Source organism: Protopterus annectens, chromosome 9.part0 (genome assembly GCF_019279795.1).
Source record: "Protopterus annectens isolate FY-2018-M chromosome 9.part0, PAN1.0, whole genome shotgun sequence".
Classification (NCBI taxonomy): domain Eukaryota; kingdom Metazoa; phylum Chordata; order Ceratodontiformes; family Protopteridae; genus Protopterus; species Protopterus annectens.
Window position 1 is genome coordinate 298,104,194 of NC_056743.1, and position 24,424 is coordinate 298,128,617.

Here is a 24,424-nt window from a genome sequence, read left to right on the forward strand (position 1 = left end):
AGCGTCGGTATTTTTTTGCATCAAAATATTTTGGAAATAGATTTAACTACCCAGAAATGTCGTCAGATAGTAATCCAACTACCAGAGTACATAAAAAATGCAAAGAAAAGGACAGAGAAAGGCAGTCGAGATCCAAAACCGATGACAAGGCTTCTCCTAAGCCAGTCGCCGGTTCACCGGTACTCAGTGAGGCACTTTCGCAGCCCCTGATACCCGCTACCTTCAAGTTGCAGGCCTCTACCGACACCCATGTGGAGTCCGGCATGCCGCAAGATTCTCAAGGTATTGGACCGATGGATGTATTTCCCTCAGATGGGTCCAGAGCCACTGAGCAGGCACCAGCTTCTGAGGGTGTATTCAGACCTCAACATTTATATATCAAACCGACGACAGCTGCAAAACCAAAGTCAAAGGCAACTTCTAAAACTAAAAAAATGATGAATGAGCCACGTGCACAGGCCTCTATGCCTAAAAAACAGATGATCAAAATGGCTAAAGAACTTATTACCTTGATCAGGGATACCCACCCCCCTTCAGATAAGAGGCCTAGGCAAGACACTGATTATGAATCTTCAGATCAGGTTTCTATTTCTTCTGATTCCTCTTCTGATCAGGAATTATCTGTACCTCCCTATGAAGATTCTGATGCTGTGGAGTCTATTCCATCTGCATCTCCTCCAGAGGATTATTCATTTGGAGAAACCTTGCATACTTTGAGGGAGCATTTTCACTGGGAGAGTCAAGACTTCTCAGAATCAAAAAAGAGGCTCAGGGATTTCCTTCTTCTCCCACAGCACAAGCCCTTCGCCATTCCCCCTGTTTTAGAAATTGTGGATGATGTGTTTTTGGAGTCATGCTTGACCCCTGACTCCTTACCTCTGGCTCCCAGTAAGCCTGACAGATATTACAGGGTCCCTGACTCTCATAAATTTTTATTTAGAAACCCTGCTGCTGATCCTGAAACTATTTCCCAGGGTCCAAAGGGAGTTAAGGCCTCAACAGCAAAAAATCCTACCCCCTCTGACAGAGATTCAAGGGCACTAGACAGATGGGGTAAAAAGGTTTATACATCTGCAACCTTGGCAGTCAGGGCCTTAAACAGTCAATTTCATATGCTTAAGTACCAGCAACATGTTATGGGATTGCTGAAACAGAAAATGATGTTGATTTCAGAATGTGCAGAAAATAAAGAATTGCAGGAAATATTGCATGCAGCTGAACAAGTTGGAAAGCATACTTTGCAATGTGGTTTTGATTCCTTAGAGGCCTCCTGCAGGGCCGCAGTTACTGGATCTGTGATTAGGGGGCATGCCTGGTTAAAGGAACAAAATTTGCCTGATCATGTTAAAGCTAAATTGCTAGATGCACCTTTACAGCATGATTCTCTGTTTGGTATTAAGGCAGAAGAGGTTTTAAAGAAAATGGAAGACAAAGCTAAGTCTATGCTAACTGTTAAAGACTTCTTATGAGTGCAGCCACCAAGATTCAGTAGACACTGGCCTACAAAGAATTGGTCCTTTCCTGTGTCAAACAGAGCTCAAAGGGGCAAATCCAGATGCCCAAGGGTTCCAGATACCAGGCGCAAGATTCATACAGGTCAAAGCAATGTGGTGCATCTACCTCCAAATCAGGGGGAGATAAAGCGCAAACCTACAGAAAACAGTCCCAATGACTTCCCTCTGCCTACACCAAGCACTTATCTTTTGGCAGCACCCTTAGGGGGAAAATTAGCACTTTTGTCTCAAAATTGGCAGTTAATAACCCAGGACAAGTTGGTACTAAACATAGTATCACAGGGATACAGATTCCATTTCCACACTCTGCCAATGGCAAACAGTTGGCCAGATCTGCCCAAAAATCAATGGGCAGAGGCACAGAAACAGGTTACGTCCCTCATGGATATGGGGGCCATTCAACCAGTACCAGAACAGGAAAAAGGACAAGGTTTTTACTCAAGACTGTTCTTGGTACCCAGAAAGGACAAGGCCTGGCAGCCAATACTGGATTTATCAATTTTGAACACATACCTGGACATTCCAAAATTGAAAATGATGACTTTGCAGCAGCTTTTGCCCATGCTGGGCAAGAATGCATGGCTGGTGATATTAGACCTAAAAGACGCATACCTGCATGTCCCAATAAGACAATTGTGCAGAAGATACCTCAGATTCAAGGCTGGCTTACTGCATTACCAATTCTCTGCACTGCCCTTTGGCTTATCTGCTGCGCCCAGGGTCTTTACAAAGTGCCTGGCACCAGTAATTGCATTTTGCAGACAAAGAAGTATACAAATGTATCCTTACTTGGACGACTGTCTCATTCAAGCAGAGAACAAGGACACTCTTCTTCGACACTTGGCGTTTGTGAAAAGGCTTCTAACATGCCTAGGGTACACCTTAAATGAAAAGAAATCACAACTGGTACCCTCTCAAAAGATAGCATTCCTGTGTGCAAGCTTGAATACAACTGCCCATATGGCTTACCTTACGCCAGACAAACAAAGGCAACTGACTACTTAATTCAAACTGATGGCAACAAAAACCCAGTCTTCTGCAAGACAAATTCTGCAGGCTCTGGGCTTCATGGCATCCTGCATCCTACTAATTTCATATGCAAGACTGCATATGAGGAAACTGCAATGGTACCTAAAAGGTTTATGGAGTCAACATTCACACAGTCTGGAAACGATTCCTCTCATTCCCTGCCTGCAATAGGAGTTTCTATGGTGGGCAAAGGCCTGTCACCAAAGCATGGGATGGCCCTTCACTCTACTCCCTGCCAGCCAAACATTAACAGACGCATCAGGTTATGCCTGGGGGGCCCACATGGCAGGAATATGCATTCAGGGCATATGGGCACCAAAACAAATGCATCTACATATCAACCAGAAAGAAATGCTAGCTGTTCAAAATGCCCTAACAGCCTTCAAGGACTTAATTCATCCAGGACAACTACTGATAAAGACGGACACCACCACGGTCATGTGGTATATACACAAGCAAGGGGGCACATACTCATACCTAGCCATGGCACTGTGGGAAACAGCTTTGACCTACCAAATACATCTTCAAGCTCAATTCCTGCCAGGAAAACAAAACACTCTGGCAGACGATTTAAGCAGAAACCTTATGGATCCTCATGAGTGGAAACTAAATCCACAAGTCTTCACCATGATAACAGAGAAATGGGGGAGCCCAGACATAGATATATTTGCTCTCCTCAAAATTATCAATTGAAAAAATTCTGCACAAGGACCTACCACAGACAAGCATGGAAAGTGGACGCCCTATCCTTCAGCTGGAAAAACCTATCAGTTTATGCTACCCAGAAATGTCGTCAGATAGTAATCCAACTACCAGAGTACATAAAAAACGCAAAGAAAAGGACAGAGAAAGGCAGTCGAGATCCGGGCTTCTCCTAAGCCAGTCGCCGGTTCACCGGTACTCAGTGAGGCGCTTTCGCAGCCCCTGATACCCGCTACCTTTGAGTTGCAGGCCTCTACCGACACCCATGTGGAGTCCAGCATGCCGCAAGATACTCAAGGTATTGGACCGACGGATGTATTTCCCTCAGATGGGTCCAGAGCCACTGAGCAGGCACCAGCTTCTGAGGGTGTATTCAGACCTCAGCATTTATATATCAAACCGACGACAGCTGCAAAACCAAAGTCAAAGGCAACTTCTAAAACTAAAAAAACGATGAATGAGCCACATGCACAGGCCTCTATGCCTAAAAAACAGATGATCAAAATGGCTAAAGACCTTATTACCTTGATCAGGGATACCCACCCCCCCTCCCTTCAGATAAGAGGCCTAGGCAAGACACTGATTATGAATCTTCAGATCAGGTTTCTATTTCTTCTGATTCCTCTTCTGATCAGGAATTATCTGTACCTCCCTATGAAGATTCTGATGCTGAGGAGTCTATTCCATCTGCATCTCCTCCAGAGGATTATTCATTTGGAGAAATCTTGCATACTTTGAGGGAGCATTTTCACTGGGAGAGTCAAGACTTCTCAGAATCAAAAAAGAGGCTCAGGGATTTCCTTCTTCTCCCTCAGCACAAGCCCTTCGCCATTCCCCCTGTTTTAGAAATTGTGGATGATGTGTTTTTGGAGTCATGCTTGACCCCTGACTCCTTACCTCTGGCTCCCAGTAAGCCTGACAGATATTACAGGGTCCCTGACTCTCATAAATTTTTATTTAGAAACCCTGCTGCTGATCCTGAAACTATTTCCCAGGGTCCAAAGGGAGTTAAGGCCTCAACAGCAAAAAATCCTACCCCCTCGGACAGAGATTCAAGGGCACTAGACAGATGGGGTAAAAAGGTTTATACATCTGCAACCTTGGCAGTCAGGGCCTTAAACAGTCAATTTCATATACTTAAGTACCAGCAACATGTTATGGGATTGCTGAAACAGAAAATTATGTTGATTTCAGAATGTGCAGAAAATAAAGAATTGCAGGAAATATTGCATGCAGCTGAACAAGTTGGAAAGCATACTTTGCAATGTGGTTTTGATTCCTTAGAGGCCTCCTGCAGGGCCGCAGTTACTGGATCTGTGATTAGGGGCCATGCCTGGTTAAAGGAACAAAATTTGCCTGATCATGTTAAAGCTAAATTGCTAGATGCACCTTTACAGCATGATTCTCTGTTTGGTATTAAGGCAGAAGAGGTTTTAAAGAAAATGGAAGACAAAGCTAAGTCTATGCAAACTGTTAAAGACTTCTTACGAGTGCAGCCACCAAGATTCAGTAGACACTGGTCTACAAAGAATTGGTCCTTTCCTGTGTCAGACAGAGCTCAAAGGGGCAAATCCAGATGCCCAAAGGGTTCCAGATACCAGGTGCAAGATTCATACAGGTCAAAGCAATGGGGCGCATCTACCTCCAAATCAGGGGGAGATAAAGCGCAAACCTACAGAAAACAGTCCCAATGACTTCCCTCTGCCTACACCAAGCACTTATCTTTTGGCAGCACCCTTAGGGGGAAAATTAGCACTTTTTTCTCAAAATTGGCAGTTAATAACCCAGGACAAGTTGGTACTAAACATAGTATCACAGGGATACAGATTCCATTTCCACACTCTGGCAATGGCAAACGGTTGGCCAGATCTGCCCAAAAATCAATGGGCAGAGGCACAGAAACAGGTTACGTCCCTCATGGATACGAGGGCCATTCAACCAGTACCAGAACAGGAAAAAGGACAAGGTTTTTACTCGACTGTTCTTGGTACCCAGAAAGACCAAGGCCTGGCAGCCAATACTGGATTTATCAATTTTGAACACATACCTGGACATTCCAAAATTCAAAATGCTGACTTTGCAGCAGCTTTTGCCCATGCTGGGCAAGAATGCATGGCTGGTAATATTAGACCTAAAAGAGGCATACCTGCATGTCCCAATAAGACAATCGTGCAGAAGATACCTCAGATTCAAGGCTGGCTTACTGCATTACCAATTCTCTGCACTGCCCTTTGGCTTATCTGCTGCACCCAGGGTCTTTACAAAGTGCCTGGCACCAGTAATTGCATTTTGCAGACAAAGAAGTATACAATTATTTACTGCACCCAGGGTCTTTACAAAGTGCCTGGCACCAGTAATTGCATTTTGCAGACAAAGAAGTATACAAATGTATCCTTACTTGGACGACTGTCTCATTCAAGCAGAGAACAAGGACACTCTTCTTCAACACTTGGCGGTTGTGAAAAGGCTTCTAACATGCCTAGGGTACACCTTAAATGAAAAGAAATCACAACTGGTACCCTCTCAAAAGATAGCATTCCTGTGTGCAAGCTTGAATACAACTGCCCATATGGCTTACCTTACGCCAGACAAACAAAGGCAACTGACTACTTAATTCAAACTGATGGCAACAAAAACCCAGTCTTCTGCAAGACAAATTCTGCAGGCTCTGGGCTTCATGGCATCCTGCATCCTACTAATTTCATATGCAAGACTGCATATGAGGAAACTGCAATGGTACCTAAAAAGTTTATGGAGTCAACATTCACACAGTCTGGAAACGATTCCTCTTATTCCCTGCCTGCAATAGGAGTTTCTATGGTGGGCAAAGGCCTGTCACTAAAACATGGGATGGCCCTTCACTCTACTCCCTGCCAGCCAAACATTAACAGACGCATCAGGTTATGCCTGGGGGGCCCACATGGCAGGAATATGCATTCAGGGCATATGGGCACCAAAACAAATGCATCTACATATCAACCAGAAAGAGATGCTAGCTGTTCAAAATGCCCTAACAGCCTTCAAGGACTTACTTCATCCAGGACAACTACTGATAAAGACGGACACCACCACAGTCATGTGGTATATACACAAGCAAGGGGGCACATACTCATACCTAGCCATGGCACTGTGGAAAACAGCTTTGACCTACCAAATACATCTTCAAGCTCAATTCCTGCCAGGAAAACAAAACACTCTGGCAGACGATTTAAGCAGAAACCTTATGGATCCTCACAAGTGGAAACTAAATCCACAAGTCTTCACCATGATAACAGAGAAATGGGGGAGCCCAGACATAGATCTATTTGCTCTCCTCAAAATTATCATTTGAAAAAATTATGCACAAGGACCTACCTCAGACAAGCATGGAAAGTGGACTCCCTATCCTTCAGTTGGAAAAACCTATCAGTTTATGCCTTTCCTCCTCTGCCTCTTCTACCCCATGACCTCCTAAAAGTCAGACAAGAGAAGACAAAGATGATATTAATTGCCCCGGACTGGCCCCACCAATACTGGTACCCAATCCTAAGGAACTTGTCACAATACCCAGCATGGATCTTGCCTCAAACACCACAACTACTGTCCCAGCAAAACAATCAGATCCTGCACAATCAACTACAGACTCTAAACCTGGCAGCATGGCTAATCGTGTAATCATACAAACAACACCTCTCAGTAAAGCTGTGATGGATGTCATTTTGGAAGCCAGGAGGCCTAATAATAGAAAATCTTATGCTGACAAGTGGAAGAGATTCTGTGCTTGGAATCAAGCACAATGAACTGATACAGCAGAGCCAAATATTCCTCAGATAATACAATACTTAACTGACATGCTTGACAAAGGCCTATCTTTCTCATCAATCAAAATCCATGCCTCTGCCATTTCGGCTAATTACAACACAGAGACACCAATCTTTTCTCATCCTTTACTAAAGCAGTATCTTAGAGGAGCCAAAAATTTAAGGCCTCATAGAAGATCACCATTACCTGCAGATGACCTCAATTATATGTTGGAAAAGATCACCCTGCCTCCATTTGAACCAGCTGCTACCGCTGATATAAAGTTCTTATCATGGAAGACATCTCTGCTACTAGCAATTACTTCAGCAGGAAGATTTTCAGAGGTGCAGGCCCTCATGGCTGTAGAGCCTTTTATCATATTTTACCCGGACAGGGTGTCTCTGAGGACAAATCCTACTTTTATGCCTAAGGTGGTTTCCAATGTGGCTCTTAACCAAACAATTCAACTGCCAACTTTTTATCCAAATCTGCAGAATAAAGGGGAGAGAATTCTACATTCCTTGGACGTACACAGACAGCTAAGATTCTACTTGAGCAGGACTAAAGCTCTAAGAAAAACTGAGCAATTACTAGTGTCATATGCTGCAGGATCAGAAGGAAAGGCTATTTCAAAGCAGACAATTTCAAAGTGGATAAGCCACTGCATCCGTTTCTGCTACTTACACTATGGTAAACTTGTGCCCAAGGGCATTAGGTCTCATTCCACCAGAGCTGCAGCTACTTCAGCAGCCTTTCTCAGAGGAGTACCAACCAAAGACATTCTAGAGGCTGCTACTTGGAGTTCTGTTCACACCTTTACAAAGCATTACCATTTGCCTCTCTACTCTAAGTCCAGGGCAGGCTTTGCCACTGCAGTGCTGCAGGGCCTTATAGCCGCACCTAATCCTGTTTAGCTCCAGCCTCCCAACCATAGCTTTGGGATTCTACCCAAATGTAATGACTGCAACAGTGAAACACGAAGAACATACTACAGTTGTGTACACTAACCATAAATGTAGGTGTTCGAGTGTATTCACTGTTGCAGTCCAGGTTACCCTCTCGCCATCCACTTGTCATTCTGAAGTTTATCTTTCCTTCACTATCTTCAACAACCTATGTGGTGTGTTTGCTTGTAGAGGAAGGTAAAGTTTATACTGATGCATGTATTTATATATATGTATAATATTGCTACCTTTTTGGAGGCACCTGACATCGGGGGCAAGAAAAACTGAAGAAAATGATGTCGGCTGCATGTTTTATACCCCTGACGACCTGATGTCGTGGAAGAGAAGACAGCGACTGACGCAGGACCCAAGACTTTGGAATTCAGGCCGACTGAGGGCAACCTGCCAGCAGATTACCCAAATGTAATGATTGCAACAGTGAATACACTCGAACATCTACATTTATGTTAAGTGTACACAACTGTACTTTCTCTCTCTTACTGCCATGATCCTCTTATGTCTTTTTAATTAGTCTGTAGTTTGAATGACAGCCATTTCTTATGTTTCTTTCATCAGACTTCTGGAGTGGTTGCCAGATCTACCTGAAGACCTGCAGTGGATGAAAGATCAGTTAAGAGAAGTTTTGTTGTACCTTCTTAGGCATGCAAAGAAGAAAATTGACCATCACCTTTCTGCAAGGTAAATATGGCTGCATATAATCAGCCCATCTTTCTTTCTTTCTTTAGCATATGCATACACTTGTATATGAAGTACAATGTACCTCGAGGGGTAGAAAGAGAGTGAAAGAGAATGAGTGTGTGTGTGTGTGTGTGTGTGTGTGTGTGTGTGTGTGTGTGTGTGTGTGTGTGTGTATGTGCGCGTGTGCGTTTGTGCATGTTTGTGTGTGCATGTTTGTGTGTGTGTGTTTATGTGAGAGGTGTGTTTATGTGAGACATAGAGAGGGTATTTGTATTTAAGTCTGAGGGGTTGTATAGTAGAAATATACCCTGCTTTTTATGCTTCTTTATTAAAGCAGCCCAGTACCTAAACTACTGAATAAAAAGTAAATGTGATGGTAGTTATGATTTTCCAGATATTTTGCACAGGACAATTAAGGCTACAGAATTTTTGACAGTAAAGATAAAAATAAATATTGGCAATGAATTCATCACAGGTGTTTGCTTTAGTGTAAACCAATGCAAAAGTATTGATCTGCTTATGCCAAGATGTCATAACTACATGGCTTTAACACACTGTTATTTCAGAAAGCATAACCTCATCTTCCTTCATACATACTCGGAAGCACATGCACATTTACACACACAGACACACATGCATATACAAGTCAGCACACAAAAAATATGGATGCACACCATACACTGCTTACACACTTGCATACATATGTATAAACAAACACATGCACACCCACAAATGCGTTTGTGAGTGTATATATACATATATATATATATATATATATATATATATATATATACACACACACACACACACACACACACACACACACACACACACACACACACACACACCTTTCCATTAGGGCATAAAAAAGTTAGGATAGTAGACAGCAGGAGTTGTTCAAGAGCTTGCAATGCCATAGAAAGCTGTGGCACTTGTTTTGAATGGGTTGATTAAAGCCATTAACTGATATATGAGACCTCTGCAGCTAAGATGAAAGCAGGCAAATGAATTAATTTACAGACTGCTAAGTATGCAGTCGATGTTAAAGAAAACCCCATTGAAAACTCTGCCAGAGATCCCACAACAGTTTTTTATGTATTCTAAAAGTATTAATGGTCAACTATGTGAGTGTCAGCAGATACGTCAAGGAAGACCAGTACAGATTAACACTGTTGATTCTGTGGCACCAAAGGTTCACTAAATAAGGAGCACTCTTACAAAGACTGCCCAGTGCTGTGTGTAGCTAGTAAGCTGAACTGAAATGAATCTCAGAGTCCACAGGAGTCAAAAACTGTGTCATGCAACTTACACACCACAGTGTCTTTAAGCTTAACGGGGGGGGGGGGGGGTTAAAGATAGGGTAGTTACTCTCCATGATATCTGGCTCCAAAAATTTATTCTTGAGGATAGTTATAATCAAAGCTTCTTGTGACAGAAACCCCCATACTTCAAGAAGATTGTGGACCTGAAAGAAATGAAATGTCCCATGACCTCCCAGCAAGGTATAAGCAATCTAACTGAGCCAGTATCAAACTCATATTAGTGATTGTACACACTTGTAATTATCTGCATGAATTTTATAAAGTTAGATTGTCAAAATTCATCCAAGGTGCAATCTGAAAAAATAACTGTCTTGGGCAAATATGAGCCTTCTGCCTGGTGGATTCCTCCTTATCTGTGAAGAAGCAAGCAGCTACTTTAGAATTATTTAATGTAAAAGCTGTGTAAGTGTTCATACAGGCCAGAATATATAGCATACTGATGCCTCATAAAAGCATAACCGTTCAAGTCCTCACAGCAGAGATCTTCCTGGAGATAAGATATAAAAGATATGTACCTGGTACATGGAATAGTGAAGGTCCAATGCCAGTTTGTCATCCAGGAGTCAAGTGCATTCCCACTGGTTCACCACCTTCCCCCTATTCTGTGCATTTACTGAAGCTCTGAATCTTACTGTGTCTCCATCACAGGTGTAGAATATGCAGTCAGAGGGGCAAATGATTGAAAGCCTCCATAATGATGGTCTTTCACTTAACAGACAGCAGGTCAGAGTTCTCTGGACCCTGATGCAGACCAAGAGGAAAGGATCAAGGGCAGGAGCCATGAGAGTGTGACCAAGGTTACACAGAATCCTGTACTCAAGCAGTGCAATATCACAAGGAGAAAGGTAGGCTTTTTCAGGGAAAACCCGAGAAAGTGCTGATCAGACCATTAGACTGAGTCCATTCCAGGTTTGAGGTCATCATCTCAAGCTGTAAACAAATCCAGTGAATGGCCTTGTTTGTAGGTAGTAGAGATAGTTACCTGAATAATTTCAAAGCCATTCATAATAGCTGCAGAGTCATTTGCAAGAGTAGGAATGTTGAAATAACTAAAATGAACAGTGTTGTTTAGGAAAACATTGTGGCAATGAGGGAAGCTGAAAAATCCCGCAAGAAGGTCTTATCCTATCAAATGGACAGTAAACAAGAAAGAAACCAAAAATTATTTCTGCCCTCTTAATAGACTCAAAAGGAGTGAAGAGTCCACAAGGTTTATATGATTCATAGTCTTCATAGGTTTAGTTTACCGATCTAAAGGCCGTCCAGCCATCGAGTAACACTGACTACCTTATATCAAAAAAGAATTATCTCTCCCCCACCCACAGGTCCTGGTTGGTTTTAACTTGTCACTTCTTTAATCATTCTAATTGTAAGTGGTAGCTTACTATTGAGGTTTGAAAATGAATGAGAAATAAATTGAACCCTTTTGGCTATTCTGTAAGTACAATGCTCATATTTGCAGTATTATGTTTGTATATCACTTTTTCTAAACATATCTACTCTCACCATTGCCTTATGTACAACATCTTTGAAAACTGTATCAACTAAATATAACCTCTTAAGAACGTTTGAGCAATTTTTAAGAGTTCTAGGTTTATTATTTTTCTGAGTACTGTAAGTGATTTACATTTGGTATGGGTTTAGCAAATCTTTATTGTCCTGTTTTGTGTACATTTATTTAGATGTTATTATATAAACAAAAAGGCAAATTATATTGTGTGATATGCCTTACAACTGTTTTAAAATAATTCAGTTAATTTTTGGGGATTTCTTGTCACTATAGTTTTAAATAGCAGCCCATCTTGTTTCATTGCCTTATTTCTGATGATCTGAGCATGTTCCTTAAATTAAACTGTTTCACTACTATATCTAGCTCCCTTATGATTGTTAATGGTTTAAAATTCACATTCTTTAGTTGTACTCAAGGATTAACTACTTGCTTTCCAAAACTGAGATATTTACATTTATTTATAGTTACGTCCACATCAACCTCAGTTGCTCATCTGCCTATTTCCTGCAGATATCTATTCATTCCGTTGCATAAATCTAAATTCTATGTCACAATTAAGCCCATTTTGCAATCATATGCATACTTCGCAGTCTAACTTATGGATGGTTTGAGCAAAGAACTGAACACTAAATAGTAATGCATGCAATACAGTGTCTTTTAGTAGCTTCATAGGTTCATAGGGCTATTATAGGCTATTGGCCCATAGGCCCTTATAAGTCTAGCCAAGAATTTTGCCCATGTTCCCACAAAGTCAGCACCTGTTTCCCCTGTCACAGGAGGGATCCCAGGGGTGTATTTTCTGTTTCCCATCTAGTCATCCAGGTTCCTCTTAAAAGACTGCTAGTGAAGTATTCTGCTTGACATTGAGAGGAAGTCTATTCCACAGATGGGGGAGTCTTTGGGACACAAATCTATCCCGTCAACAAATTCTGTTAATGTCACAGACCAGGTTGAGACCTTGCATGTGGGTTGCATGAGTGAAGATTGACTCACAGATATGCAGCAACTCCATGAAGACTGGATTTGAGATAGCCCTGTATGCCAGACACAGGTCACCTGTGAGCAGTATGTGTGACACTGAGTAGAGGGACAGGGCTTTTACACTATCTGTATAGGATAGGTGTTTGGAACCCTGGATTTTCCTGGTCAGGAACCTCTGTGGTCTCTCTAGCCGCTGCATGTGCTTGCAAGGTACATTCCAAAGGGGGATTCTACTCAATAATGGGTCTGATAAGGGAGGAGTACAGGGATGTTATGACCTCCTTATTCCTGATGATATACCCTTACTTATGAGGTGGGCCATGCAGAAAGCCTTCTGTACAATAGAGGCAACGTGGTGGTCAAAAGTCAGGTTGTTATCATCCTGGGTGCCCAAGTCCATCATGACAGATTTCATGCATAGCACATTGTTATTAATGTGATAATTAATGCAGGTCAATTTTCACCAAAGGGGATAATGATGCATTCCCTTGGCATTCAGTTTGAGGCTGTGCTTCTAGCACCAGTCTTTAGTTTAGTTAATGCCCTCTTGGAGGATGTTCACATCACTAGGGGAATTTAAGACAGCACCCAGCTTGCAGTCATCTGCAGACGTGGTCAGCCACAGACCACTGGTTTTGGCTTGCATCTCAAAAAAGTATATCCTAAACAGTAGAGGCCCCAAGACCGATCCTTAGGGTACGCCACTCATTATGGGTCTACTACTATGGGTGGCTTCACCTACTTTGACTGAGTGGGTTCTGTCAATGAGCTAGTTAGCTACCCATCTGGTAACATACGGGTTGATGCCTAGCTAGGAAAGTTTATCTATTATGCTCAAGTGGGGAATAGTGTTGAAGGCTTTGGCTAGGTCAAGGTAGGCAGTGTGCACTGTCTTCCCTTCGTCCATGGCTTTGGTAACTGTTTCAAAGAAGTTGACCAAGTTTAACAGGCATGATCTCCCTTTGACAAAACCAAACTGTGTGGGTTCAAGTGTTTGGAGTTTGCTACTGTCCTTGTTTATATGGTCCATGATAATCAAGGACAGTGGCAATCTCCAAACACTTGAACCCACACAGTTTGGAGGTTGCCACTGTCCTTGTTTATAAGGTCCATGATAATGCATTCCATAGCCTGATCTGCAAGGCCATGGAATGAATCGGGAATCGTGGCACCCCTTCATTTGGACCCCAAAACTCGGTAAAAAATGAGTAATTCAGAAAGGTTGGGAGGTCTGATCCTGTCTCAGTCCTTATAAATAGGTCAATCCAAGAATCCCACATTCCGTCTGTCTGGAAAAAAATCACACATTATCCCTCTGCACAAAGGAGGAAATTCAGCAGACATTGATAACTTTAGAAAAATTCACAACACCAGCTCTTCAGCTCGAACAAGATAAGAACCCAAATGTAGAATACGACAACAGCCAGTTGACCAAAAACGTTTTATTTGCTGTACAGTCTCTAGCGCCTCGGCTCAACAAAGCCTTCAAGGAGTAAATTACCATACATCACTATTCCCTATTTATACACACACCCATTAACTAATTACATAATTAAATAATCATTAAACAATTAAAAATCCATTACCTTTTAAAAAGACAAGTTCATATTACACTCTTCCAACAACAGTCAACATTTAGTCCCTTTGGTGTAAGTGTCTGATATTGATAACTTTAGACCTATAGCAATCTTATCCCCCCTCCAAAATATTTGAAAAATGTATTCAAAAACAATTGCCAAACTATTTCCTGCATGAAGATCTCCTATCCCCTACATAACATGGCTTCCATCCTTCCCATAGTACTAATACTGCACTTCAAACTTATTAGACATTTTGTCAATAAAGCAAGAGATAATGGCAAACTAATCTCCTCCTTATTTCTAGACTTATCTAAAGCCTTTGACACAATTTGTCACAGCAAACTTCTAGTTCACATGTCCTCATAAGTATCCCTCATCCCATCATCCTATGCATTAATAGCTACCAGTCCAACACGTATCAGTCAGTAAAATGGCACTCCACCCTCTCTCCATACCTCCCAGTCACCACCGATGTACCACAAAACTCTATCCTTTGTCCATTCCTCTTTACCATTCTAACCAACACACTCCAAACATCCACATAACAGACCTCCCCAATACAGTATGCAGCTGACTCTACACTCATTTGCACATCTGACAACATGGCACACCTCCAGAAAATTACTCAGGAAGCTTTAATAGCCACTGAAACATGGCTTTGTAACTCACAAGTCATACTCAGCCCCCCCAAAAAAAACTACTATTTTTCTCCCCAAAATCCCTCTCTCATGAAAAAAGCAAAATTTGAAGTCATCTGTCTTGATAATACAGCCACTGAAGTCACTTTTTATAGCAAATTATTAGGGTTGATCGTGGATGATAATCTTAAATTCAACCTGCATATACAAAATCACATAAGAAAAGCTCATCAAAGATTAGGGATGCTTTACAAAGCCAAAAACTTTCTCACCAGTACGCATAAAACTGTGCTTGCCACTACTTCTGAGCTGACTAAAAGACAATTTAGGAGCTAAGCCCTTCAGAGCTTTACTACTGCTCCTCTTAGGCTTTTGAGGATCGGTGGTCAGCTTGTGCTGTTCCTTTGCAGGGCAGATAAGTTCCCTTTGGGGAAAACACTTCTTCTTCAGGAAAGTTATTTTAAAATTAGGAGTTTGCGTTTTAATGGACTGTCATAAGACTACTGTTTTTTTTTTTTTTTTTTTTTTTTTTAGTTGGGAGAATCCTTTTTACTTGTCAGTTTAAAAGCTGTAACTGAGAACCATTTTTTTTCTGTGGATAGATTGTGTTTATTTTACTTTGTGGGGCTGGCAAAGTGTTTTAAAGTTATTTTTACTGTATTTATCTATGAAAAATTTACTTTTAAAGACTTGCTTCTTCTTTTCCCCGTGAAAGAGGTACAGTTTTTAGCTTGATCATAGAACAATTTGTTTCAGTCCCATGGTCAGTCCTTCCGGCCACAACAAAAAAAAAAAATAAGCAAACAGCCTTTGCAATCACAGCAGGCTAACAATCCGCATCAGCTGCAGTTGGATGACTCTGCTGTGGCCATTAGTTGTGCCTCAGACCATGCATCTTTTACCCTGGATCCCTCTGGTGTAGGACCAACAGTCACTATGGGCCAGGGGTTAGCTACATCCTCTGTGGTTGTTTGGGGTCCCTTCTGTGGGCAAGAGAGAGTTATTCTTGTAGGTTCTGGGAAAAGGGAAAGGGAAGGCTTCCTTTTTTGTCAGAATGTTATGGCCATTCCTGGAAAAGTTGCTTCTACCATCTATAACACTGCTGGTCCCATTTTCCCTGTCAAAAATAAACAGAAAACTAAATATGTATCTGCTCTTCCTCAAATTTCCTTAGGCAGAAGTAGTTTACTGGATCTGACTCTTGGCTTAATTCAGGCTATTGATCCTTCTTGTGAAGTAGTTTCTGGTAAAAGAAAAAGGGATAACTTCTTTCCTGAAGTGATTCAAGATTCTGAATCTGAACAGGAGGATAAAGGGACAGATACAGTTTTTTTTCCTCAAAATTCTAATTCAGATGCAGAGGAGAGCTCAGTTTCTGACTGTTCTGGGGGGGGGGGGGATCTGTCTCTTAGACTATTTCTAGAATGTGCCAATGTGCTCAGTGGGAGAATACTGAGGTTTCTCAGTCCATAAGAAAATACTATGAACTGTTACGGAAGGAAATTCCAGAACCTGCACCCATTCCTCCATTTCTGCGAGCTTTGGAGGATGTGTTTTACTACTTGCAGTTTTTCCTGACAGTGAGCCAGCAACCCCTAAAATGTTAGATAGGATGTATAAGGCTCCTCAGTCTTTCAAATTTTATACATTCTTCCCAAAACTTAACCCAGTAGCTATAGCTGTAGTTAATCCTTCTGCTACTAAAGAATTGGTTAATTCCAAATCTACTATTTCAGGTAACAACGGGAAGATTATTGATAAGTATGGCAAAAAAACGTATCTTCTGAAACTTTGATTTTTGGATTATCAGACTCATATGTTAAGGTTTGCCCTGAGTAACTGTGAAAGTGTGAGGAATGATTTGTCATCAGTTTCAGCTTGTGAGGAAAAATCTGATTTAAATAATTTAATTTCTTCTGCTGGTTGTCACTACTCATTGTATACAGTGTGTGTATGACTCTGTTGATATTTCTTCAAGGGCTGTTATCACTGGTACTGTTATGAGAGGTATACCTGGCTGTGTTCTTAGAACTTGCCAAATTATTTTAAAACTTAGATTTTAAATTCTCCTTTGGATAGAGATTTAGTTTTTGGACCCTCTGTTAAATAGGTGATCAAAAAGTGTGATGAGGGGTGTGCTGATTGAAGTAATCTCTAAGATTTTTCAGTCCTTCTTTTCCAAATTTTCCATGTGATTCTCTAACTCCCCATCCAGTTTTGGTAAGAAACAAAATAAACAGTCTCAACAAAATACAGGTAAACCGACGTTTAAGAAGAAATAGCAAGTGGGTACCAAGAAGAATTTTGGAAACTCCCAAAACCAAGGGCAATCCAATAAGTCAGAATGACTATTTAAGAGACTTTCTTCTCCTATGCCATCCTGGCAGCCCCTTTCTTCTCTCTGAAAGTCTGAATCTCCACTTTTCTCTTTGGTAACAGACAGTTTAAGACAAATGGGTTCTGAAGATCATTCATCAAGGTTACAGATGGCAATGGGAGGAAATTCATCCTTTCCAGGGGGTAATTCCTCATTCTTGAGACCAGACTGTTTTGCTTTGCCTGTCCTTCATAACATGCTGTCCCAGGGAGTGATAGAACCATCCCCCCCTTCCCAAGTTGGAAAGGTATTTTATTCAAAGATGTTTTTAGTGCCAAAGTAAGAAAATGCTTGAAGAACAGTTCTGGATCTTTCTTTCCTAAATCTGTTTGTGATAGTGCCCACATTCAAAATAGTGTCACTTTATAACATGGCACCTCTTCTTCATCATTCAGGCTTCATGCTAACACCAGATTTGAAAGATGCTTATCATCAAATTCCTATTTATCCAGGCTTCAGATGTTTCTCAAGGTTTTCTGTGTCTGGATCACATTATCAGTTCTGTGCCTTACCCTTTTTACTATCCACTGCATCAAGAGTGTTCTCAAAGTGTCTAGCTCTATTGTAACTCATTGCTGGCCACAACGTGTCCATATTTTTCACTATTTTGATGACTTGCTTATCTTTGCATAGCCTTTTTAAATTGTTAGGAATCTCTATCTTGGGCAAAAGCTCTTAGACAAGATGGGATTCCAAGAGAACATTCAAAAGTCTTTCTTGACTCCTTCTCACAGGATTATGTTTCTGGAATGTCAGCTGGACACATCAGTTCAAAAAGCTTTTCTTCCACAGGAAAAATATATCTATATCTACATATATTTCTAAAGTTTTCCAGTCAAACTTTGGCAACTGCAAGGGAATATCTCTGGATTTTGGGTTTCATGGCATCTGTGAGTCTTGTGTTGCCCCTAGCAAGACACCACACGAGAAAGATACAGTGTTATCTGAAGTCTCTTAGGTCTCAGCATCAACTTTTCTTTTCAGATCCTAGTGCTAGGTTTGTCAGAAGAGAAATTACTTGCTGGAGACAACAGATATAGCTAAATCTAGGTCCCTCCTTTTCCCACCCTTTTCCGTAGCAGTCAGTCATCACAGACACATCATACTTTGTTTGCGGAGAAGAATAAAATTGCAAGTTGTGTGGGACACCAAGGACAGACACAAGCACATAAATATGGAAGAGATACTTGCCCTGATCAAGACACTTAACTCTCTGAATCATCTTTTGTCCCCAGGACCTCTTCAGGTTATTACAGAAAATACTGCACTCGTGGTACATCAACAAGCAAGAGGGAACCAGATCATACGCTCTCCACAGTCTATATTATCTTGGGATATAGCTTCACATCATAGTCTCACTTTCCAGGTATCCTGTGGCAGATAAGCTGAGGAGATTAAGGGCAGACCCTCAGAAATGGAAACTAAATCAGTGAGTCTTCCAAGATTTGTTTCCTCTGTTGGGAGTTCCTCAAGTAGACCTCTCTGCTTTCTCTCTAAACAATCAGCTGGCAATATTCTACCCCAGGACCCCATGCAAAAAGGCCTTCAAAACAGATGCCTTTTCTTTTCCTTGAATAGTAATGTTCCTATTTGCTTTTTCACCCTTTTCACTAACACCCAGTATGCACCTCCATTCTGGCCCAGACAACCATGGTTCTCCCTTCCTTTGGAAATGCCAGGTGCAATTAACACAAGCTTCCTCACAGACTAGATCTATTTACAAAAGAACAGGGGTGTTTGGTACACCCCAACCCCAATCACCTTTAGTTGACTGTTGGGATGATTGGGTCTTAATTGCCTGTTTACTAAGGACATGCAGCAGGATACTAATGAAGACAAGAAAGACTATTATGACAACATTTTATATTAGCCACTGGAAATGGTTTTCTAGTTGGTGAGAACAACATAACTAGCATCCATTGAGGGCTAGTTGTTGTTTGGTTTTACAGTATACATATGTGTGAATTACTATCCTAATGCCTTTCTTATTCCTCTATAAAGGTTCATCTTGTCAGCCATTTCAGCATGTCTGCCCATGGAGCCTCCACTTTCAATGTATTCTCATGTCAAAATGTTTTTAAAGGGGTTTTGCGTAAGAGGCCAAGAAGAAAATTAGTGGCCCCTCCTTGGGATCTTAAATTTGTGCTACAGAAGCTAACACTTGCTTCATTTGAACCAGCTAACCTGATTGACTTGAGGTTCATAACATGAAAAACAGTTTTACAGATTGCTCTGACCTCTGCCAGAGGAGTATCTGAGTTGCAGGCTCTTATGGTTTGTCAATCCTGTCTCATTTTCCACAGGGACAGGTTTTTTTTTTTTAGAACAAACCATTCTTTTATGTCTAAAGTGGTATCTGAGTTTACTGTACGTCAAACTATCCATCTCCACATTTTCTTTCCTGAAACCAAAAATAAGGGAGTAAGGATACTCCATATCTTGGATGTCCACAGGCAACTCAGGTACTGTCTTGACAGATAAAACAAGAAAAAGGCAAGAAGTAGAACTCCAAAAAATAATTTAATGTTAGCGCTTTCATTCACTAGCATCAATGAACTTCATCAGCAAAAAAAAATTGTTTCTAACCATCCTTAAATACAATAATTAAATAACAGGAAAATGATGTTCACCTCCCCTCAAATTAAGTTAAAGACACAGTAGAATAAAAACTAAAACAGCTCCCATTAGATTCTACAAGAAATGCCATATAACAAAATACACTTGTTTTTAAAATTAAAAATGTAGAATATTTTACTAATACATTATCTATCCAGGGATTTTAACTTCAACAAGCATCTGATGGAATAATCATCATTAAGGCTAGGGTGGACGTGTATTCAACCTTAACTGCCAAAGCAGCTCTCTTTCTTCCAGCTTTAATGCCCATTGTCTACCTCTGATGTCTTCACACACCTGGTCAATAATTAAAAATGAGAAAGAATGATTGGGGTATAAACCAATATGTCTTGATAGGACTAAATCTTTCAGATCTTTGCATCATTTGTTCATTTCTTGTGAAAATAAGAAGGGACAGCATTTGTCAAAACATACTATTTCCAAATGGCAGTCTAATGCTATTAGCTTTTGTTATAATGACCACAACAAAACTATTCCAGGCAGGGTCAAGGCCCACTGTACCAGGGCCTTGGCATTATCTATGGCTTTTTAGAAAGGGCAGGATTCAGAAGTTTTCTTGAAAGCTGCAACTTTGTCCTATGTACATAGTTTTACAAAGCACTGTAAGATCGATCCCTTCTCTAAGTCTACATCAGGCTTTGCAAAGACCATTATGCAGGGGCTCCTGGACTCTTTACATTCAACTTTTCAATTGCAGCAATCTACAGTGATCTACACATATAGTTAAGGTTACTGCAGCAGTAATCAATATGATGAACATAGTACAGTTGTATAAGTAAACTTACCATAACAGTATATGTTTGAGCAGTCAAAGCCTCAGTAGCTACGCCCTCCCTCCCTCCAACTCCCTTGTTTTTTTGGTGTGGCTGTTTATTTTTGTTCTTCCTAGCATTGTCCTTTTAGGGCTCACCCTCCCTCTCTCTGTTGGCAAGAAAAGCTCTGAAAGGCTTCCCTCCCAAACATTTTTTATAGTCAGCTAAGCTCAAGCTGCCTGACAGGTTGAGCACATGGAAGTTCTCCAGAAGCTTTGGAAGTTACTTGTCTGTTATATCCTTGGCAGGCTATAAGTGGGTCCCTATTAATTACTCGAACTTTTCAAAGTTCGAATGTCATATGGTTGACACCATATGATCAAACTTTGAAAAGTTTGAAGGGTAAAAGCAATGGCTCCGTATGACACAGAATGGGAAAATTCCCCTTTTCTGCACTGAAGTGCAATCTTGGAGTTGGTATATCTAAGTAGGGGATGTGTGGGTGGTGCAGAGGGGTTTGCCCCCCTGCTCAGAGGCTTCAGGTAAGTTTTTTTTTTATTTTTTTTATTAGATTTTCGAAGTTTCAAACTTTGCTCATATGTTGTTGAACATATGAGGTTCAAAGTTTTGAAACTTAGAATATATAATATAGACCCATATAAGCCATATAGCTAAGGCTACTGCAGCAGTGATCATTTGAACAGCTACTGTTATAGTAAGTTTATTTACACAACTGTACATCCTCTCTGTAGTTTTATATGGTCATCATAGTCCAAACCTCTTTGTATTACCCCATGTGCTTCAACAGTCTAAAATTCTAACCATAATGTAATGAAATTAATGCTTTCCAGTCATCCTACTGTTATGTTAAGTTCTCTTTATTTTTCTATTTTCTCCATGACCTTCATGCTCTCTCATTGCCAGTGTTTTGTTTATATCAAAGTTTATCGTCTTTGTTCTGTTCAACTTGTGGGCTTTCCTTTGTCATTCATATATTTTTATTTGAAATAATGGCGATTGGTTCCACTGGCATAGTCTCTCCCTGGCCCCCATTTACCAGTGAAAGGTTGAGAAGTTAAGTCCCCTTCAGCTTGCTGGTTTGTTTTCTGTTGACCAACCATTTTTATCTTCTCCACCATCTGCTCTGATTCCATGTATGTCTTTGACCCCTAGGAAGAAGTGCTCTTAAATCTGATGGATACACCAATTTGATTCTCTTCAGGAGTGATAGAAATCATAGGATCAAAGGAGATTACTAGGCCATCAACCCAGAGGTCATTTCAAGCCTAGCTGTTTAATCCCAATGTAATACCATAAAAATGTTAATTATTACCCAAAATTACATTTAGTAATGACTGTCAATGTCCAGGAGGGTTGTAGGTACTATTTCGTGTAAGAATTTATGGTATCCTATCCGGGTTCCTTTTGAACAGTGTCATAGAGGTGCTCTGTTTCACATAAATAGGTAGCCTGTTCTAAAAATGTGGCAGTCACTGGGAGATAAATCTCTCCCTCCAGTATGTCCTATTCAAGCAGAGGCCATAATTAGGTCCCTGTAATGGGTGGCCCTAGTCCCATTTGATTTATGCTTATGCAGCAAGTTCAATAGGTTTGGGTCTGAGATTGCTCTGTAAGCCAGACATAAGTCTCCCCTAAGAAGTCTCTATGATATAGAGTAAAGTGACAGGGACTTTAATCAGTCTGTGTATGGCACATGCTGGTATCCCTTGAACTTCTTTATTAGAAACCTCTGAGGTCTCTCCAATTGCTGCAGGTGCTTAGAATGGTACATGCCAAACAGGGTGTTATACTCAATTATGGGCCAGATTAATGCTAAGTATAGAGGGGTTATAACCTCTTTTGCTCTTGAGGTGATACATTTACTAATCAAGTGTGCTATGTAGAAAGCCTTCCTTACTACAGTAGACACATGGTGGTCAAAGTTAACGTGATAGTGTGAACTGACATTGTTTGTGCCATAGGGAATGATGATACATTTCTTTGTATTCAGTTTGAGACTATGACTAAGACACCAGTCATTGGCCTGCATAAGACCCTCCTGGAGTATACTGACATAATTTGGGGATTCAGTAATTGCACCCAGTTTGCAGTCATCTGCAAATTTAGTCGACCACAACCCCTTAGTTTTGACCGGAACTTCTGTAAATTATATACCAAACAGTAGGGAGGCAGCACCGACTCCTGTGGCACCCCGCTGGTAACAGGTCTGTTGGCTGATGTGGAGTCACCCATTTTGATAGTATGTGTCTGGTTTGTGAGCCAGTTAGCAACCCAGCTTACAATTAAGGGGGGTTGCATTCAGTTTGCTAAGTTTGTTAAGTTTATCTGTAATGCCTGAGTATGGGATTGTGTTGAAAGCCTTTGTCAAGTTGAGGTGTACTGTGTGCACAGATTTGATCTCATCAATGGCCCTGTTCACATTTTTGAAAAAATATAATAGATTTAACAGGCAAAATCTGCCTTTGATGAAGCAAAACTGGGTAAGATCCAAGGTTTGGAGGTCACCTATGTCTTTACTTATGAGGTCCATAATGATACGTTCCATGGCCTTACAGATGAGGCTGGTCAGGCTTATGTGTCTGTAATTCCCCAGGTGTGTTGTTAGGCCACTTTTGTGGAGGGGAATAACTGTTGCTGTTCTCCATTCTGCAGGAACAAAGCTTGTGGTTAGACTATGATTGAAAAGGGTGCATAATGATGATGCTAGTTCATGTTTTAGCCTGTTTAAAAGATAGCCTGGGATGCCATCTGGTCCCATAGAGGCTGTGTTTTTGTGCCTTGGACAAGGCTTTGATGACCTGTTCTTCAGATATGTAGGTTGGGGGGACGTTTGGGGCAAGGTTTGTGATAGCTAGCAGGTTTCCTATCTTGTGGTGTCAATGTGTGTGTGATACTCTTGGTCACTAATTCTGCACATGCTTAAATCCTACCTTTTAGGCAATGTACATAGTTGTAAAAGGCCTTATGGTTATCCTTGGCTGTGCTAGCTAAGTTTTTCTCAAAGATGCCCTTAGAGGATTTGACAAGTTTTTTTATTCGTCTGTTGAGGCTGAGGAGGGTGCTTTTCCACTGTTGAGGTCTCACCTTTGTTTTCATGGACAGCAACGTTTTGCATTTATTATAAGGTTTGTTGATGTTGCATGTCCACCATTGCAGCTTGTTTTTACTTGGGGCTCTGGGTTTGATTCTTTCTGGTACAGTTGAGTCTATACACATATTTGAGTGATTGTGCAGGGGTTTTGTGTAAGCGTTAGTGTAGTTACCACTTGCAACTGGGAATGCATTTATACCTTCATGTAGAAGGATATAGTTTGCCTTGGTTAAGTTTTTTAGTCTGATTTCACCCTTTGTGAGTTCTGGTGTTAGTGTCAGCTCGAAGGTGACTGATTTTGTGGTCAGATTTAATTAATGAGCGTCTGAGAGTTGCAGTAGTGCATCCATTTGACATGTTAATGAGGACCAGATTTAATATGTCTGTTCCTCTTGTTGGGGTATTAACAATTTGTTCCAGGGCATTTGAGTTAACAAAGTCAAAGAACTTTTGTGCTAGTGGGTTAGGGCTAGCTTAGGTTTCCCAGTTTATGGTGGTATAATTGAAATCCCCCATAACCAGAGTGTTTGGCAATATTTGGATTGACTCCAATTTGGTCAACTAGGTTTCATGTGCATCATGACCCATGGAGGGGGATCTATAACTGGCTCTGGCTACAGTAACCTGAACTTGGAGCATCTCCATGGAGTTGCCCAGTCTAATGAGACAGAAGGTGAATTTATCTGTAATATAGGTAGAAACACCGCCTCCTTTGGTTCTCACATGTTCATTTTGTGGTCTGATGGTGTGGAGGGCACTGAAGCCTTGCTAGGCCTGGGTGCTCTCTGAAGCCTTGAACCAGGTTTCTATAAGTGCACAGATATCTATATCTTCCAGTGATAGTGCT

At 41.0% G+C, this 24,424-nt stretch overlaps 1 protein-coding gene across 1 annotated transcript in view; it reads left to right on the forward strand.

Annotated features, from left to right (window-relative positions):
• Positions 1-24,424, forward strand: part of PNPLA2 (patatin like phospholipase domain containing 2) — a 930,557-nt gene that overhangs the window by 885,966 nt on the left and 20,167 nt on the right. The window contains exon 8 of the mRNA XM_044082880.1: positions 8,546-8,668. Within this exon, the coding sequence (XP_043938815.1) occupies positions 8,546-8,668 (123 nt within the window). The remainder of the gene's footprint in view (positions 1-8,545; positions 8,669-24,424) is intronic.